At 35.0% G+C, this 21,097-nt stretch overlaps 1 protein-coding gene across 1 annotated transcript in view; it reads left to right on the top strand.

Moving 5' to 3' along the window:
* LOC102802421 (thrombospondin type-1 domain-containing protein 7B-like) overlaps positions 1–21,097 on the top strand; it is a 45,729-nt gene that overhangs the window by 9,791 nt on the left and 14,841 nt on the right. Inside the window, exons 3-10 of the mRNA XM_006816004.3 lie at positions 6,881–7,267; positions 10,448–10,693; positions 11,718–11,981; positions 12,078–12,278; positions 16,515–16,736; positions 17,265–17,432; positions 17,971–18,141; positions 20,158–20,298. Of these exons, the coding sequence (XP_006816067.3) occupies positions 6,881–7,267; positions 10,448–10,693; positions 11,718–11,981; positions 12,078–12,278; positions 16,515–16,736; positions 17,265–17,432; positions 17,971–18,141; positions 20,158–20,298 (1,800 nt within the window). The remainder of the gene's footprint in view (positions 1–6,880; positions 7,268–10,447; positions 10,694–11,717; positions 11,982–12,077; positions 12,279–16,514; positions 16,737–17,264; positions 17,433–17,970; positions 18,142–20,157; positions 20,299–21,097) is intronic.

Here is a 21,097-nt window from a genome sequence, read left to right as displayed (position 1 = left end):
TTGTACTTGCTCTTGGTTACTCGAATTGCATTTCATGAACGCAGAATAATTTGCGAACGCATAAATCACCGATTTCAAACTTTTTGCATTTCGTAAATATTGATAGTGACCAATCTGTTTGTATTTCAAAAAATTGTAACATGTTCCAATTAAATTAAATTAAAAAGAGAATAGTAAATAACTTAGTGTGTATTGCAGTTCATGTCATAAATGCGAGAATGCTGTATGTAAATGATATGCAAATTAATATGCAAAATTTATGCTAATTAGGCCGCCCACCAGCTAATTTGGATTGTGGAGAACACTGTACAGTAGTCACACAATGAGGCAGTTCATATTTGTCTCAGTGAATCATTCATTTTTGACAGACACCTGTACAAAATACTTGAACTAAAGCCAGCTAAATTTTTCTGTTATCTTGCATGTTTTATGAATCTATTCACATCTAAATGCAGCACTTTTTTTTTTGCAATGAGACATTTGTTTTTATTCTAAAATATCTCAATTACTTTCAATAAAGCTGGAAATTATGTTCCTTAAAATAATTAAACAAATAAAGCACCAATGTTTTTGTAAGATATTTACATCTTTTAAGGACATTTGGTAGACTGATTCCCCACTGTTGGTTCAACCCCAAAACTTGTTTGTATTCAAAATTAATTATGACAATGCATATTTATATTGAAAAAAACTATGATAAAGGGAATTATATTATATAACAAAGGGCAAGGTCACCAGAGTTCAATTATGTTTTATTCTCTCACAACATTAATTATGACCTAAAGGGAATAGTAAACTGTGTTTATTTGCCTCAATTCATGTATACACATGTGCTCCTAAAATTCAAATTGGTTTTGTTAATACAGAAAATAAACAACATTTATTCAATATATAGTTTGAAAAAAAACCCTAAATAAATTCTTTAAACTCAAATACATTAACCAGTACCGTAGTCAATTACAGACTATGCAACAACACTGAGAAACTGAGGAAGACCACCTAAGCAAGTTACAAAAAGCTTGTTTGCGTTAATTTTCAGTTAGTTAAGGGTACGTGGACATCAATCTGTTTAAATCATAATGTTTGTAGCTTAGCTGTTTGAAGATAAAGACATGCACAACTTAAACAGTTGAATGTTTCTTTGGAAAGCGTTATCAGCAACCCAAACTTCTATTCTTGACAAACGCATCTAAACATTAGCTTTTATTGGTATCTTGATTTTTATGGTTTTAGTAATAGGTACCGGTAACTCTGTTTAAAGTATTCTCTTCTGACAATACTTAGGATAGCACTGATACACACTTAAAGAATGTTGCACGTATATAAATTATATTCAGTACTGAAGCACATTGATGGGGTCCCTGAATCAGTAGATCAGTATTGTCGTGTATGCCTTATTTGGCATTGCTAAGTTGTAATTATTTAGCAACTTTTCATCATTTAGCAGTACTGAATAATTATTTAATTGACTTTTTCAGAGAAAATAACAAAATTGTCAGAATCTGCGTACCTTTGACATTTACGTGAATGTACATTTGTGTTATAAGCATGTAAAAAATTAAATAATCCAAATAGAAGAAAAATGCACTTTAATGGAACAGCGTTCTCTCTCTGTCTAACACTCACTTGGTATTTCTTGATGGTTTTACATCATAATTTTTTTTTTTGGACAATCTATTTTATCACAATTTTTATAAATTAGTCAACCATATTTGCATATCAACAACTCTTTCAATTTAATTTCAATTTTGAATTTTTTTGTTGAAAAATAATATTTTTTTCTCACTCTTTCAAACATGACTACCCGTAAACCTCTTTAATTTTTCAATAATCAATTTTCAAGATTTTCGCGAGTCTGTGACATGAAGCGTCAACGACTTTCATGAATGCCGTAAAAAATCCTGAAATCGTGTTCATTTCTCACAGAGGAAATTTAAAGCATTTACAGTGTGTAGATGCCACACAGAGAGAACATATCGCATACGAGTATCATCAACGAGTATCATCAACGTCACTATTTAACAGCTATGTAAGACCCTTTTCCCTGTGGGCTTCTGAAGCAAAATGTTTCATTCCATCATGTCAGGAAGTCTTAAACTTTCCGGAAAAATCCTTGATCTTGGCATTCCCAGGGCATACCGCACAGGAAGAGGAGAAATCCACTCTCTCTCTCCCATTGGGTCTACAAGGAAATTTGAAGATTTCTAAACATAATTAGAACTTCCCCCTGAAGAACCAGTGTAGTCTGTGTTGTATCACTGTTGGAGAAAAATAGGAATAGCTGTATGGAGATCCCCAGGTGGTCAAAGTGCAAATAAGTCACAGGAGTAACTAATAGGTACTGACAAATGTAAACGGGTGATCTGTGGATTCTGTTACACTTTGAAGTACTGGATTTTTATTTGCATGCACAATCAAAATAAAAAAGTTGTTTATTTTACATGGCATCTTAAAAAAAAATCCTGGAAGCCTGAAGGTAAATACCGGATTAAAAGGAATTCTGTGATGGTTGGTTTAGTTTTGTTGGCTCAACTTTTTACCATTGAAAGCATTCCTAGCTGTCCTGTGAAGTCAACAAATCTTAATGTTTGATTTCTGTGCGTGATACCTATTAAGTAGATTTTGTAAAAATGTTTTTTTTTTTTTTTTTTTTTTTTAAATTTTTTTTTAGAAATTTTTAAACTACCGGATTTTGTGTGTGTGTGTGCTTACCTGAATTTTGCTATAGAAAAAGTGAGTGAATGTCAAACAATTGAAGGAAAACCAACTTTTAATAGCAACTCAGAAGCACAATAATCTCTAATTGTATTGCAATGGTTACGGTACTGTTAATCATGTGTTTCATTATTTTCATCAATTGAATTTTATTTTGCTGTACTGCAAAAAATAATATTTTAGTTTCCAATTAAACATAGTTCAACGTTTCATGTAAAGATTTTCATATTTATACACATAATATATTGTAGAAAAATTCATGTAATTTATTAAATTATTTGTAAAAGAAAAAGAAACAAACATTGTGGGTGGTAATGAAAGAAGGACCAAAATGTTGATATGATCTGGATGTATACATGTAAAACCCATATGGTACTCTTCACTATTAGAGCAACTATCAATGATTCATGATAACATCAAATAAAAAAAGTATCAGAACAGGAAGGAACATGGGAGCTGCCTTGAATCCTGCTTCCATTCAATCTTACAATCATTAAAACGGGATAAATTTTTAATGGCCGCGATCTCATCTAACCATTGGCCGGCTTCCAAATTGATTGTGTAGTTTTTAATTCACCCATTGATCTGAGACCGGCCTTTTAGTCTGTAATCCAAACTGATTAAATTCAAACTTACATGTGACTGCTGTCAAGGTTTGTACATGTACAAATGTACTTGGTTGTTATTCATTTATTTTCATGCAGGTTTTCTTTTTGGGCTTTCTGTCATTACCTGTCTGTCTGTCTGTCTGTCTGTCTGTCTGTCTGTGTGCAGGTCCACAAATGCTTGGAACTGTCTTTGAAACCAGCTTAATAATGATGTGAAATCAGCTGAAAATATAACTATTTTTTCAATAAAAATTTAACTTGTAGCTTTGAATATTTTATAATTCCCACATTTGATGCTCTTAGACGAATGATTTTTTCACTCTATATGCGTCTAACTAAAAGTGATAATAGGATCAATGTAGTGCTTTCATCATCAGACTCGCATTTATGTTCGAAGTGTTATGTTCTGTACCGTAAACTTATGTATACGTCACAGCTACGATAGAACAATGAATTTATTTATTATTCAAATTTTTGTTATGTATTCGTTTTTTTAATATGGGATGTACGAACTTTTCACTTTATATACTGCAATAAAGATTTAATAAATCAATAATAATTAATTTATAAAAATCAGTCTGTAAATTTGATGTTTCTGCAAGCAGCAGTATAGTATTTGAATGTGTAGTGCAAGAAAAAATATCAATAATGCTTTGAGCAATACCACATGTTATCCTCGGTATTAGCTATTAATTACTGCTTTATCATACTGTAAATGCACTAATTTTTTGCTGATTTTAATTTCCATGATAAGTGAAATCCACTAAATTAAATCCATGTGAACATGTAAAATAGGAGTCATTGTTTCTCTGCCAAGTCCAGGAACTTAAATTAAAGCCCAGTGAAATTGCTCAAAGCATCGAAATAGTGAAATTTAACGCCCATGAAATTAAATGGTTTTAAAGTATTTGCATTTGTATTAGTGAAAAAAACTGTTCAGAGACTAGCAGAGGAGTATGAAAAGTAGAGGGTCAAAATCTGTCGTAGACAAAAGACCACAGTATGCATATTTGACAGATGCACACTTATAATCATTGAAGAATATAGTGATATCTGATGAGGGATATATTGTCGAACATTATACGATTTAAATTGTTGAAATACTGAATCAAATTAAGCATAATGTTAGATATTTGGGGGGTTTTTGTAAAGAACTTTGCAATGAATGTGTACATTTATAAAATATCAAGGATAGGAAATGGAATTACCCAAGACTGTTACCATAAAACAAGGTAAACAAGAACAACTTGTTCACTTCACTTGTAAATGCTGTTTGTTCTCTGCAGAAAATAAATGAAATATTGCCTGAAATGATTACTACCGGTATCCATAATGAACACATGAATTACTGTTCAACACTGGAACAGTTGCAGAAAAAAAGATGTTATATGTAGATTTGTAGATGCCATCTGTGTGCTGTTGATATTTCTGGTTCAAACAATAACACAGGGTCAAAAAATTACAGCGGAGTCAAAGTATATTGCATAGTATGAAACAATTACCTCACAGTATTACTGCAGATTGTACCATATATATATTTATTTGCTCTTATAGGCCACTGGCCCCTTTTGCTTATTACAATACTGATGCAACAAATCTTTGGTCAAAGGTCAAGTACATCTTGTCTCAACTTAAATGCATTTTGTATAAAAACAGCTAAGTTACTAATAATTTCAAATGAATTACATGACATTAAAGAATAAAACTTATTTACAGATGGATTTGTATAAGCCCAAATGGGAATCAATGAGCCGCTTTTAGTATTACTGCAGATAAGACAATAGGAACACCTGGATATTAAATTGCTCATATGATAAGTGAATCTATATCTAATACATGTATCTACATGTAACTATAACCACCCATATGTTTGCATGCCAATATCTATATTATCTAACTAATTATTATTCTATTCCAATATCTGAAAATCTAGCCTGGTACAACTTCAAATATTTTTAATAAAAATTAATAAAAGATAACAAATTATATCTGTAATAAGAGATATCTCCATATCTGTTGGATATTGATCCTTTAGTGTAATCTGGGTGTAATTCAGATATATTTTCTGATAACCCTGAGTGAATATACTCTTAATACATATAAAATAACATATGTACTGTGAAATACTTTATTTTCGCTGGAATTAATTTTCGCTGAAAGGGCCTTTTGGGCTTTTTGCTTAGAATTTATTTTCACTGATTTTTGATGAGTTTAATGTGAAATATAGGAAATAGTATAGTATAGAATTAATATATTCGCTGGATTTTATTTTCACGGAATCATTCCTTCAGCGAAAATAGCGAAAATAAATTCCAAGCAAAAATAAAGTATTCTACAGTATATGTTATTACAGTTTAGCATATATATTGGGTGCTTGTAAAAAAAGGAAAATTTTAATATACAACAAATATGTGTCTTTATTTAGTGTCGTGAGTTTAGTGAACTGTGGATGTATGTATAATTCCAATTTGTTATTCTTATTTTGAATGTTTGTGCAGACTGCATGTAAATAATTCAGATGTATTTGATGACATACATTGTGTCTTTAAGCATCTTGATAACTTATCAAATACTAGAAGTACTGATATGTTGCCTGCAGTACTTCAGTGTATTTCCTGAATTAGTTAGCACAGAGACAGAAAGAATTAAATGATGGAAAATAAATTATGAATGTGATACTTTTGTGGTACAATCACAACTGGAGGAACTGTAGTACAATGTACATCACAATGGATTCCACAGAGCTTTCTGGGATTTTCCCTGTGACTAAACATTAAGATGGTGGTTACGTGGTGATATTTTCTGCACGTTTCCATTTTTCTAGGTTGTAATTTTATGAAAGAATTATTGTAAACAAAATGATTAAAATTTTTTTTACAACAAGGTGCTCAAAAACTTCTACAAGATGCTGGGATTTTTTTTTTTTTGGGGGGGGGGGGGCATTTTTCTCTGCTTGTCAGTCTGCAGTCCCAGATGTGCTAGTTACATAGTATGTGCACACTGCCATGTCACAGAAGACCAGATATCATCGTGGGTTATTTTAATATTTTTTGAATCAAGCATGATATGCATATATGAATGTGCTCTAGGATCAGGTCATGACCTTTTAGTGATATTCATGAATTTGAATACTAAATGAGTTCCTTTTATACTAAAATACAAAATAATAGGCAGATGTCTTGCATTGAAATGAAACTTCATGAATAAACTTTTAATTTCAAATTTTTGCCAATTTATTTGTTTAGACATGATTATTTTATCCAAACGGGATAATTCAATGATGTTACTGAAAACAAAATTTTTCCCATAATTAAAGGGCGGTAGTCGTTGCGCCGCGTCCTGTTCGATATGGGACTCATAGTGACGTATACAATGCGTGTAAAATACATTGTTTATTTACATGAAATTCGAACACACGCTGCGCGTCGACCTCGCGCTTTAAAGTATGGATAATTTTGTTGTTTTTGTTGAATTGACAATGAATAATGTTCCACCTATGAGTTATTTGAATCAAAATAATTTGGCTAAATATTAATTTTTTTTTCTAAACTTTGTAGGTGAGGGAAAGCCAGGGAATAAAGAAGCATGTGATTTGCCATGTGATTGTATGGTATCGGAGTGGACACAATGGAGCCAGTGTTCAAAAACATGCAGAAGCCACACAAACTACGACACAGGTATTCAAAAGAGGACACGCAAGATCACGACATTGCCCGAGTATGGTGGACTACCGTGCCTGCCGCTGATTGAAAAACGACACTGCGATATCAGAGACTTACCACTCTGCCCCCTGTATAAGTGGCACACAGAGCTTGAGTGGGGACAATGTCGGTTACTAAATAATGAAGGTCTTTGCGGTGCTGGACAACAGAGGAGACAGGTATACTGCATTGTTGAAGGAGATGAGCAACTGAGACCAGTGAAAGAGGCTTTCTGTTTGCAAGGTAATTGTTTATTTATTCAAAATTACATAACAGAACGTCTAATAGTATACTGTTCAATACTTTATTTTACCTGGAATTAATTTTCGCTGAATAGACTTTTTCGTTTTTTTGTATGGATTTTGTATGGATTTGAATGTAAAATATAAGGAAAAATTATATTCACTGGATTTTATTTTCACTGAATCATTCGTGAAAATTAATTCCAAGCCAAAATAAAGTATTCTACAGTAGTTAATATTATAATTTTTTTTTTAAATCTTGGCATGAGAAAAAAACAAACATATTTGTAATAATAGATGACTACAGGAATGTAAACATGTATATCAGCCTTGTGTGAGTAATGCAGCACAGCATGTAAATTTGAAGGTAATAAATTGTTGTGATCAGTTGATGAGAAAAGGCTAAAAGGAAAAGCTTTCATATTCCATTTTGAGCATACTTCAGATCTGTCTATGTTTGAATTTAACGCAAATTTCCCACACTCGTCCCTGCGTTGAATTCATAGCTTCCTCTGGGAGTTTTGACTGTTTGGTCCTTTAGTCATATCACTGAAAAGCAGGTAAATGATATCCTCAGCACTTTGATTAAACCATGCCTAATTTTGGTTTAGAACTTGAAAGAAAAGTGGACATTGATCTTGCCCGCAAGTCTTAAATTGTATTTACATTGAACTCCAGTACAGTAATTCTAGCACAGTTCAATAAGTGAAGTTTGTAAACATTTCTAATATTTAGAAAGAAACCAATATAAACACTTCACAAAACTTACACTCAAGGAGACAGTCAAGATATACATATATTAGGCACCCTGGACATAGAGAGGGTAGAGATACAACATACTTATTAATTGTTGTATTAGGGTAAGGGCCAGTGTATCACAGTTGAACTTTCCAGGCTAATTATCATACCTATCATCCTCAACTGTGTTCCATTGCATTTGGTAGGGTTACATTTGTATTCACATTTGCTTCCATTCACTCTGAAGTTGTTAAATTTGGGGTGAATTGTCTAGCATTTGACATCAACTCCTTAGCTAGCTTAGCTGTATGAGCCCAATTATATATAAACCCTATCAATCTGCCATTATGTTGGTGGCAACACTTTGTATTTTCTACAGTTTTTTTGTCAGTTTTGGACTAAAGGGACACGACTTCCCATTAGTTGCAGGTTTTTGGTAAAAATTTAATTAAAAAAACGGAAAAAGAAAGTTATGTGTGTTTATTTTGTGAATGATGACAAAAGTTGACTTTGGTACACTAAGGGTTAATTAATATATTCATAAGAAAATTAATTTGGCAAAGGGGGTATAAATGGTGCAAATCTGCACTACATATTTATTGACAAGCAGATCAAAGTTTGCAGGAAAAAAACCCACAGCTTATACATGTACATGCAAGTTATAGGACCATAAATTTGACACGTGTATGTAATGGAGACATTTTTCTTTTGCACTCGATGTCTGTAAATTAGATCTTATAGCCTAATAACAATTTACCTGTTTGCCGAACCCAAACGACAGCAAACGATTTTATGTTTGATAAAACATCTATATCTAGCACCTGAAACACTGAATAAAATTTAGCTATATACATCGTTTGGGGTGAACTACGTCACCACCAGGATAATGATGTTACATTCAAACGCTTTCCTTTGTTTAAATTGAACAGAGAAGGCGCACATTACTGAGTGCCACTGTGTTAACATTTCTGTCAGTTATCTTTCATTAAATTATTTCTGCAAACAGGGAAAAATAAAATGATAATACAGTAATAAGGTTATCACACGTATATGCACTCGGGCAGTACAAGATCACATCAACCTCTACCTTGCGTTGGTTGAAACGATCGCTGTACTATACTGCCTCCATACATATTTCACAGTATGCTTATGATATCAATATACATGTATGATGCATGAAATAAAAACGTGTCAGCTCTTGTCCTTCAGTGATCGTCTTCATTGGTCTTTGAGGCCAATAATTTATTTTCTAGTGGTTTATTGCTGAGTGACTAGAACTTACGAACTATACTTCACTGAAATTGATCGCTGTACTGTAATAGTGTAATAAGAAACCATAATACTTGCTTTGATCTTGGAAAAACAACTCTTACCCCACACTTTTTATCCTGCTCACAGCTACATATATCAATTGAAAACCAATCCATTCAAAAGAAAGTGTTTATTCAATCCCCCCTCCTTTTCCATTAAGGTGGGGGTAGTTGAAGAGGAAAGACTACAAGGTCAAGTGCCAGACATAAAAATTCCTGCCATTCTTGTTTTCACCTCTGGGGTCAGCTAAGTGTGTGGATACTAGAAACACTGCATCAAAGTCATGTAATCACCGGTTGGTGTGCAGCCAATTAAAGTCAGCTGTGTCAACTGAAAACTGCGGAATGTTCCCTGTGTACATTACACTATGCAGTGATGCAGTCATGCCTTAATTGTATCAGTTTCAGAAGCCAATTTAACTACTGTTTGTGCTTGCTTAAAGTTACCAGATTCCCTTGACTAATACAGTCTATGTTCAATAGTGATATTAAATTCATAGTTGGGAGCTGTTGTTGAGTTAGCTAGAAAGACAAGTTTTATAGTAGTTGCCCATTGACTTCAATATGTACATCATATTAATTACAGATGATGTAAAATGTAGACTTGTAATGACTGAAAGTTTTACTTGCAAAGTTTACACCATAAATGGTCATGCCATGATTACTACAAACTTTAAATAGACCACTCTCCTATTTAACCTTTTCACCACCGTTTCCCTCTATTCATCACAAATTCACAAAATAGACCCGTTTATAGTCTGCACATTCCTTCAGCCAAATTTTTCGGCTGATCTGCACTGGCTCGGAAGATGAATTCTGATTGGCTAAAAAAACAAAAAAACTTGTGGCGTTGAATGCACGTTCATTGTCAGTATTGTTATGCAAATTCAAACTAGCTAATCATTTACAACCTTCCGAGCCAGTGCAGATTAGCCCAAATTTTTTGAGTAAAAACTGAAAATTTACTCAAATATTGTCTGTTGACTCGAAAATGAGAGTTCATTTCCAAAAATATTGATGAATTTAAGAAAAAAAAGTGCAGACAAATTTGGGCGAGTAAAGTCTGGTGATGAAAGGTTAATATTTCTCTACACCAATTTTAAAAATATTTGTTTTTTCTTGATCGTCAACAGATGTATCAACAAATTCCACCAAACAGAAGCCCCCATCAAAGCGTGCCTGCCAGGTCGCCTGCCCTCAAAACTGCCAAGTTGGCGAATGGCAGAACTGGTCCCCGTGCTCTCAGAGTTGCGGAGATGGTGGACAGAAGGTTCGTCAACGGGAAGTGCTAGTTCCTGCCATGTATGGAGGTCGTGACTGCGGCCCTCTACTGCAGAGTACTAAATGTGAAAGTGTGGACTGTGTATGGTGGTACACAGGTGAGTCATCTATCATGTCATACAGCTGTGTGTTGCGTTGTAATTTGAAACTTTGAGATAAGGGGTAGACCATTTGAAACTCTGGGAGGGGGTGATCATAAATATTGTGTACAGATTTTTTCCTTCACTTAGTTTTTTACTAATTTTTGTTTCCATGATTAAATTGGTTGTAATTTTTTTTTCTATACTACCGGTACAAGGAAATTTTTTTCCTCAAGATTTTTTTTTCTGTTACTGATCCCAAGATTCTTTCAAAGTTTTTTTCTAGTGCAATTTTTTTTTTTTTTCCCCAATTCTTCCACCCCTCCTAAGTTTCTAATGGGTGACCCCCTAATGCAACATGCATGGGATTTAGTCATAGTGAGTAAACGACATTATAGACTTTGTGATTTCAGGAAAAATCACCTCATTAAACACTAATTTAAACCATTTGACGCAAATGATGCAGAAAAAAGTGACAAATTCTTCACAGAACACTAAGTCTTCCTCCATGTCTAATGACTGCTTCTTTATGTTGCCTCAATAAGCATGAAACGTATAAGTTTGTTTGTTCCTGTAATAGATCTTTATTTTAGTCCCTGATAGCTCACTGGAATGGAATTCAAGACAGGAATTCTGTCACTACTGCAGTTTGTTGAATAAAAACAATTCATATGCATTACCAGTGTGGGCTTGTCAGTTTATTTAACGAAGTCGTCCATTTCACTACTGCTTCTCTGGTTACTCATGGCAAGAAACTTTAATAATCATTTGTGGACAGTCTTGAGTTAGGGTTTCCTTCCTTTTCAGTGATTCTATTCTATTCTATTTTCTATTCTATTCTATTCTATTCTATTCTATTTTCTATTCTATTCTATTCTATTCTATTCTATTCTATTCTATTCTATTCTATTCTATTCTATTCTATTCTATTCTATTCTATTCTAACACATCCTTTTTAAAAATTTCTATTCTATTCTATTCTATTCTATTCTATTCTATTCTATTCTATTCTATTCTGACTTTTACATCATATTTTTTTCAGGGCGTTGGAGTAAATGTTTTCTGGACTATGGCAACAGTAGATGTGGTTCGGGCAGTCAAGTTAGAGTACTCTACTGTAAGAGCGCCATGGATGACGTACTTGATGCCAAGAATTGTTCTCATCTGGAACGGCCGTTGCGAACCAGGGTTTGTAAGGTCCCTTGTCCATCAGATTGCGTGGTATCTGAGTGGTCAGAATGGGGAGAGTGTTCAAGATCATGTGGCAAAAAAGGTGGTGTGCAAACTAGAACCAGACAAATACTAGGTAAGAATTGAGATTAAACCATCTTTCATTTGTTTTCAGTAACAATAAGAACTTTGTATGGATACCTTTTATTAATAACTTTAAAAAAAATCCTAGCTTATGCAGATCCGGTGCGGAGTTCCTGCTTGCCAGAGGACGAGTTAGTCCAGACACGAGTATGCAACGAAGAAGTCTGGTGTCGTAATTACATGTGGCAGGTCGGACCGTGGGGAGATTGCCATTCTGATGGCCAGAGTTATCATTGTGGTCCAGATACAGGCATCCAAGTAAGGGATGTTACCTGTGAAATAGACACAGGTATGTGTTTATAGATTTGTACATTACTATTATGATGTCACAATGAATTTATAAAATTTACCAGATAGTGTTGTTTTCAAATGTATTACGTGATGTGGTGAATTGGTTTTCTGTATCAAATGTGTTATTGGTACCAGGTTTAATTGTACAGATTGCGTTATTGGTACCAGGTGTGTTATTGGTACCAGGTTTAACTGTACTGGGTGTGTTATTGGTACCAGGTGTGTTATTGGTACCATGTTTATTTGTACTGGGTGTGTTATTGGTACCAGGTGTGTTATTGGTACCAGGTTTATCTGTACTGGGTGTGTTATTGGTACCAGGTGTGTTATTGGTACCAGGTTTATCTGTACTGGGTGTGTTATTGGTACCAGGTTTATCTGTACTGGGTGTGTTATTGGTACCAGGTGTGTTATTGGTACCAGGTTTATCTGTACTGGGTGTGTTATTGGTACCAGGTGTGTTATTGGTACCAGGTTTAACTGTACTGGGTGTGTTATTGGTATCAGGTTTATCTGTACTGGGTGTGTTATTGGTACCAGGTGTGTTATTGGTACCAGGTTTATCTGTACTGGGTGTGTTATTGGTACTGGGTGTGTTATTGGTACCAGGTTTATCTGTACTGGGTACCAGTATTGGTACCATGTTTATCTGTACTGGGTGTGTTATTGGTACCAGGTGTGTTATTGGTACCATGTTTATCTGTACTTGGTGTGCTATGTGTACCAGGTGTGTATTGGTACCAGGTTTATCTGTACTGTGTGTGTCATTGGTACCAGGTGTGTTATTGGTACCAGGTTTATCTGTACTGGGTGTGTTATTGGTACCAGGTTTATCTGTACTGGGTGTGTTATTGGTACCAGGTGTGTTATTGGTACCAGGTTTATCTGTACTGGGTGTGTTATTGGTACCAGGTGTGTTATTGGTACCAGGTTTAACTGTACTGGGTGTGTTATTGGTATCAGGTTTATCTGTACTGGGTGTGTTATTGGTACCAGGTGTGTTATTGGTACCAGGTTTATCTGTACTGGGTGTGTTATTGATACCAGGTGTGTTATTGGTACCGGGTTTAACTGTACTGGGTGTGTTATTGGTACCAGGTGTGTTATTGGTACCAGGTTTATCTGTACTGGGTGTGTTATTGGTACCAGGTTTATCAGTACTGGTGTGTTATTTGTACCAGGTGTGTTATTGGTACCAGATTTATTTGTACTGGGTGTGTTATTGGTACCAGGTGTGTATTGGTACCAGGTGTGTTATTGGTACCAGGTTTATCAGTACTGGTGTGTTATTGGTCCCAGGTGTGTTATTGGTACCAGGTTTAACTGTACTGGGTGTGTTATTGGTACCAGGTGTGTTATTGCTACCAGGTTTATCTGTACTGGGTGTGTTATTGGTACCAGGTGTGTTATTGGTACAAGGTTTATTTTTACTGGGTGTGTTATTGATACCAGGTGTGTATTGGTACCAGGTTTATCTGTACTGGGTGTGTTATTGGTACCATGTGTGTTATTGGTACCAGCTTTATCTGTATATGGTGTGTTATTTGTACCAGGTTTATCTGTACTGTGTGTGTTATTGGTACTGGGTGTATTATTGGTACCAGGTGTGTTATTGGTACCAGGTTTATTTGTACTTGGTGTGTTATTGGTACCAGGTGTGTTATTGGTACCAAGTTTATCTGTACTGGGTACCAGTATTGGTACCAGGTTTATCTGTACTGGGTGTGTTATTGGTACCAGGTGTGTTATTGGTACCATGTTTATCTGTACTTGGTGTGCTATGTGTACCAGGTGTGTATTGGTACCAGGTTTATCTGTACTGGGTACCAGTATTGGTACCAGGTTTATCTGTACTGGGTGTGTTGTTGGTACCAGGTGTGTTATTGGTACCATGTTTATCTGTACTTGGTGTGCTATGTGTACCAGGTGTGTATTGGTACCAGGTTTATCTGTACTGTGTGTGTCATTGGTACCAGGTGTGTTATTGGTACCAGGTTTAACTGTACTGGGTGTGTTATTGGTACCAGGTGTGTTATTGGTACCATGTTTATCTGTACTTGGTGTGCTATGTGTACCAGGTGTGTATTGGTACCAGGTTTATCTGTACTGTGTGTGTCATTGGTACCAGGTGTGTTATTGGTACCAGGTTTAACTGTACTGAGTGCCTTATTGGTACCAGGTGTGTTAATGCTACCAGGTGTGTTATCAGTGATATGAAAATTGCGTCCATTTGGTCCACAATCAATAAAAAAAAATATATAAAAAAGTAAGAAAGTTCTAATAAAATGAAAAATGTTGACAGGTACATGAATTTAGTAAAAACTAATAAAGTATAAAATACAGGTAAGCAACAGAATTCCTCTGTTTCCATCCAAAAATTAACTCAAATTTAATTTACAACTTTCATTCTTTCATTTTATGTATTTTGGTCCTAATAGACACAGTCAAAGTTGTTTGCAGATTTAAATAAAACAGTTTTTATTAATATTGCACGAGGGATGATGAATGTATATCATAGTAATAACATCTGATATGCTCTGGTGGGGTTGATCACTATGTGTTTCTGTTTAATAATAACAGTCTGGGAAGTCTCCGGTTTGTACTCATGCCTATTTGCCCAAAGGTTATTGCCAGAAAATATCTATTTAAAATCTGTATTTAAATGCAAGATTGGTAGTTTAACAACAAACCTGGAGTCCATTTTTTGTGTAAAAAATGCAAATTTTCATTTAAAAGCTGAAAGCTTTGTTGAAATTCAACTTTTGTTCCTGTTTAAGTTGTGGAGGGCCTGTCTAAAATGACTGGTAGACAAGTGAATGGCTAAACGTCTACTTTGTCTTTAAGTTTTTAATCTGTAACTCAATCAGTTGTTTTTTTTAGTGTGTGTCTTTTCATCAAAATTCTGTTTAGCCTGATATGTAGACAGCGTCCTTGCCGCCCGAATGGCATCAGACTCGACTACCGTCTAATAGTGTATGTCTCGTCAGCAAGATCAATACTGCAAATTTGCAATGTTCACGCCATCTACATCGTTCTGTCCGGCGTGTATTGGGTTTGGAGCACCACGGAGGACGCAACTTATGTGACCATGTCAGGTTAAATTCTGATCTGTTCAAATAAAAACCCCTAGAAATTTGTGTGGGATCAGTTCAAAAAATATTTAAAATTTGGTCAATTGTATATCAGTTCAAAATGTTTTCAATACCAACTTGTGTCACCTTTCGTAAAATAAATGTGCATATATTTTTAGATTTTTGTTTCAACTATATCGATCTAAACTTGTAGGTTATTTATATTTATGTCCATTTGGATCAAAATAAGGAAAGAAATTGTTGACAAATGTACAAAATGTCATACACCTATTTTGGCGGGAAAACTAGTAATGCATGAAATATGTGTAGTATGAAAAATCCAGACTTGAAAACAAACAAAACCAGCTGACACTGTTGACTGATGATCGCAATCATTTAACAGGGCCTTCCCCTCTGTGACAATTACCAAATTTAGCACAAAGCTGAAATAAACAAACTCAAGTGTTAAGGGTGAAGAGGTCAAGGGGTACTCATTCAAGAATACATTTTCAGTACCTTGCAGAATTCGCAACTAGGCAGGTGTTCCAACAGGAAGCCACTATAAACATTTTACGAGTTTAGACTACATCTAGCATCGCTTTGTAATTTGTGAATTCTAGAAATGGACCTGATAATGTGTAGTTTGGTGACAAAAAAACAATAAAAACCTATTATTGTCGGTTGTGTTTGTAATGATCCATAAAACATGTTTTTTCTTCACTGCTCGGTAACTTCAATAAAAACAGGTTTATCTTTATGTAATTTACGACAGTTTGCTCAGAACATTATTTGGTCATTTGGAAAAAACAGATTGAAGCCGAACTCTATTGCAATTACCAGCGCTTCACTAGACTAGGGTCATCAGGTTTTGTAAATTATTTGTAGAAGTAATTACAAAGGGAAGTGTTTGTTGTGGCTATCATTGTGTGAGTTCAAAAGGAGGCAGGATGGGGGAGGTTCACTCAATTATTTGTCTTACAGGTATGGAACCATTATGGATGATACAAAAACCATTGAGCTTTTCTGTTACATAAACAGGAAATGTAGAAAGAATCAGCAATAAAAATAAATAAAAGAGCTTTACCATTGATCATCAAAAAAAAAAAGATGAACGTTTATTTATTCTTACTTAGCCTAATCTTTTTGTCACTGATATTTTTCAGAAACGTCAGCCGATGAACACCTTTGTGATACCGCCTCCAGACCGAATAATGTACGTACGTGTAACGTATCATGCCCCATTGACTGTATGCTGAGTAGCTGGAGTGATTGGTCTGAATGTAGCGAGACTTGTGGATATGGTGCTTATAAATACAAAACTAGGAGGATTCTTCAGTTGTCTGCATTTGGTGGAGTGCGATGCCCCAGAGAAGTGGATGATAATGGTGAGTATAAATTACAATTTTTTTTATACAGATTATGAATATTAAAAAGTGTTAATAATATATTAATATAGGGTTGCAGTACATGGTGCTAAAGACTGTTGCAGGATCGCTGCTACCTATTTCACCAAAGATTAAGTTTATTGAAAAATGGCTAAACATTAAGAAATTTTTTTATCTGAATGCCTATATTAAGCCTGAAATACGTAACAAAACAGTAACTTAGTGACCAGTTTGACTAAAAGTTTTTTTTTCTGCAAAGTGAGGGCCCTGCTGGTGGTGAAACAAAGAATGTATTTTATATTTTCTTGTATACATTGTATGAGACATATCAAAAAGCAATCTTTTAGTTTTCCATTAATACCATTAATAAATCACCTATATTAAAATGTGAAAAATTGTATTCAATTTACATAATGCAATAAATAAACATATGAAAATGATATTGTAATTATAATTATGACATCTTAAAAAAATTGTTTGGCTCGCAGCAGATTTGGATGAATTAACAAACAAATTTTTTCTACTTAGGTGTAATCACCAAGAGAAAGAAATGTAAAGACCTTGAGCCGTGTTATACCTATCATTGGGAGGTGCTGGAATGGAGTGAGTGCACCATACTGAACGAGGAGTGTGGACCTGGCTACCAGACACGACCTGTGTTCTGTCAGCGAAGTGATGGTGTACGAGTTGAACCAGGTCTGTATTCAATCTAGTCAGAACGAGTTTTTAAAAATGGCTGAAGGTGGTATGGCATTCCACGTAAATGAAGCTACCTCGTTAAATTAATTGGTGTATAGAAGGAGATGCAAGCCACTTAAATTAATGAATTGAAATTACCTTGATGCATTGCCAGGGATTGACAACTTACCCTTTAATTTGAGCAGCAAAACTCACAATACAAATATGACGTAATTAAACACTACAAAATGCATTCAAAAATTTCACTATTAAATAATGTGTTGTATTGTAATGTTGCATGTTTGTATGGATTTAATTAAGTGAAATCGCGTTTTAAAACCTAGTAAATAATTAATACAATTACATTTATTTTGGTGAATTAATATGCAAGCACTTAACTACACCATACAGGAAGATTACATTCAAATATGTTCACAAGAGGAAAGTGATAATTCTCACGAAGTGTATAAACACGTAATAAACCAAGCATGGGGTAATTACGTCAACTAATTAATTATTAAAACTGCATTCTCATGCAATCTTCTTTTCCCTATAGGCGTATGTTTAGAGAAGTTACTGAGTGCTAGGCCAATCTCTCACAAGCGATGTCTTCTGCCTTGCCCTGGGGATTGTGTACTTTCTGAGTGGTCGGAATTCACTGCATGCTCTCAGACATGTGGTGACAATCCAGGCGTTATGATGAGATACAGACATGTTACTAGTTCAGGTAATAAGAAAATAATCAATTTGTGTGTTCACAATTATGAACTGTCCTTATATGATTTATGCCTCTCAGATACTGTCCTTATATGGTATATGCCTTTTAGGTACTAGCCTTATATGGTATATGGCTCTCAGATACTTGCCTTATATGGTATATGCCTCTAAGGTACTAGCCTTATATGGTGTTTGAGCTTATGTACTGTCCTTATATGGTATATGCCTTTTAGGTACTGTCCTTATATGATTTATGCCTCTCAGGTACTAGCCTTATATGGTATATGCTCCTCAGGTACTAGCCTTATATGGTATATGCTCCTCAGGTACTAGCCTTATATGGTATATGCTCCTCAGGTACTAGCCTTATATGGTATATGCCTCTCCGGTACTAGCCTTATATGGTATATGCTCCTCAGGTACTAGCCTTATATGGTATATGCTCCTCAGGTACTAGCCTTATATGGTATATGCTCCTCAGGTACTAGCCTTATATGGTATATGCTCCTCAGGTACTAGACTTATATGGTATATACTTCTCAGGTACTGCCTTATATGGTATATGCCTCTCAGGTATTAGCCTTATATGGTATATGCCTCTCCGGTACTAGCCTTATATGGTATATGCTCCTCAGGTACTAGCCTTATATGGTATATGCTCCTCAGGTACTAGCCTTATATGGTATATGCTCCTCAGGTACTAGCCTTATATGGTATATGCTCCTCAGGTACTAGCCTTATATAGTATATGCTCCTCAGGTACTAGCCTTATATGGTATATGCTCCTCAGGTACTAGCCTTATATGGTATATGCTCCTCAGGTACTAGACTTATATGGTATATACTTCTCAGGTACTGCCTTATATGGTATATGCTCCTCAGGTACTAGACTTATATGGTATATACCTCTCAGGTACTGCCTTATATGGTATATGCTCCTCAGGTACTGTAAAATCTGTATTAGAAGCTGCGACTTCTATTAAAATAGTACAAATCAACAGATAGGGTGCGGCTTCTATTAGAGCATCTACACATGTGAGAAACAATGAAATTTTGGTTCTCAATTGTTTAAAAAGAATATGTACGACTTTTATTAGGGATGCGGCTTCTAATACAGATATTCATGGTACTAGCCTTATTTGGTATATGCCTCTCAGGTACTACTAGCCTTATATAGAATATGCTTCTCAGGTACTAGCCTTATTTGGTTTTTGCCATTTAGGTACTAGCCTTATATGGAATATGCTCCTCCGGTACTAGCCTTATTTGGTATATGCCTCTCAGGTACTACTAGCCTTATATAGAATATGCCTCTCAGGTACTAGCCTTATATGGTATATGCCATTTAGGTACTAGCCTTATATGGAATATGCTCCTCCGGTACTAGCCTTATTTGGTATATGCCTCTCGGGTACTGCCTTATATGGTATATGCTCCTCAGGTACTGTAAAATCTGTATTAGAAGCTGCGACTTCTATTAAAATAGTACAAATCAACAGATAGGGTGCGGCTTCTATTAGAGCATCTACACATGTGAGAAACAATGAAATTTTGGTTCTCAATTGTACTAGCCTTATATGGTATATGCCATTTAAGTACTAGCCTTATATGGTATATGCCTCTCAGGTACTAGCCTTATATGGTATATGCCATTTAAGTACTAGCCTTATATGGTATATGCCTCTCAGGTACTAGCCTTATATGGTATATGCCTCTCAGGTACTAGCCTTATATGGTATATGCCTCTCAGGTACTAGCCTTATATGGTATATGCCATTTAGGTACTAGCCTTATATGGTGCTTAAACTTATGTACTGTCCTTATATGGTATATGCCTCAAACATATCATCAACTGTTTCTCAGGCATGCCTGAACTGATTTTATTCACACATGGTATGATGTTTTATGTTTGGCACAAAAATGGTTGACTGGCAGCCATGTTGGTTTTATTAAGACATAAGCTTGTACTTCCAACCTAATACAAACAGTGACTGTATCATGTGCAATGACTTGTTTTAAATTGTAGGTTCAGCTACTAGCGAGCACTGCTCCCATATCGCATTCTCTGACTTGGAAGACATTTCCCCTTGCAACGCAGTACCGTGTCCGTCTTACAACTGGGATGCAGGGCCCTGGAGAAGTTGTCTTCTCCACGAGGGAAACGATGGTGAGTACATGCATTTATTTATCGTGTTTTTATACCAACGTCAGCCTTAATCAACTTGTTTCTTTCATTCCCAATTACAGCTGTCAAAGAGCATTTGAGCTCGGTGAATTTAAGTATGATCTGTTGTCTTCAGTTAGGCCACTTACGTGTTGAATTGTCAGTGGGGAAAGATACGCCCCCACAATGTCTCTTTCCAAAGCTTTTTCATATATCTACATAGAGGATACAATGTATAGTTGACAGTATGATTACCTTTAACACAAAGACAACATACTTGTGTCAATTTGATTCCAAGATTGTGTTTTTATTCAGACATAATCAAATACAGAAATAATGTAATTTTTCTGGCTTGTTTTGAAATGTAAGTTTCAACTTTATTGTGACTGATAGAACAATTGCTTTTTAAAAAAACTTGGTATGAAGCCAAGCTTTTTTGATGTATCAGTTTGACCTGCTGGTGTGACCTTTGGCCTAGTGGGTCAAGGATATCATTGACCAATCAGACTGCTGTCTGATACTGTCAACAGTTTCCAAATAAAATGAAAGTAAAATGAATGTTAAGGTCATTGTCGAAATGTAGATTACTAATTCATGCCTGTCACAGGGGACACTGTTTTTTTTCGATGTGTAGCTAGTACAGTTATAAAAAATAAACAAAACATCATATTTTGGGGAAAGCAAAACTTTGATATCTTAAAAAAGTTTAATTGTTGCTAAGATCAAATTTGGAGAATAATGAAAAATCTGTAATATGTTGGTTGAAAAATGAAGAGAAACGTTTTGGATATACCGGTAGTAG

Source organism: Saccoglossus kowalevskii, chromosome 7 (genome assembly GCF_978046115.1).
Source record: "Saccoglossus kowalevskii chromosome 7, keSacKowa6.1, whole genome shotgun sequence".
In the NCBI taxonomy this organism is placed as follows: domain Eukaryota; kingdom Metazoa; phylum Hemichordata; class Enteropneusta; family Harrimaniidae; genus Saccoglossus; species Saccoglossus kowalevskii.
The sequence above is the reverse complement of the archived record's forward strand: the minus strand, read 5'-3'. Positions and strand labels throughout refer to the sequence as shown.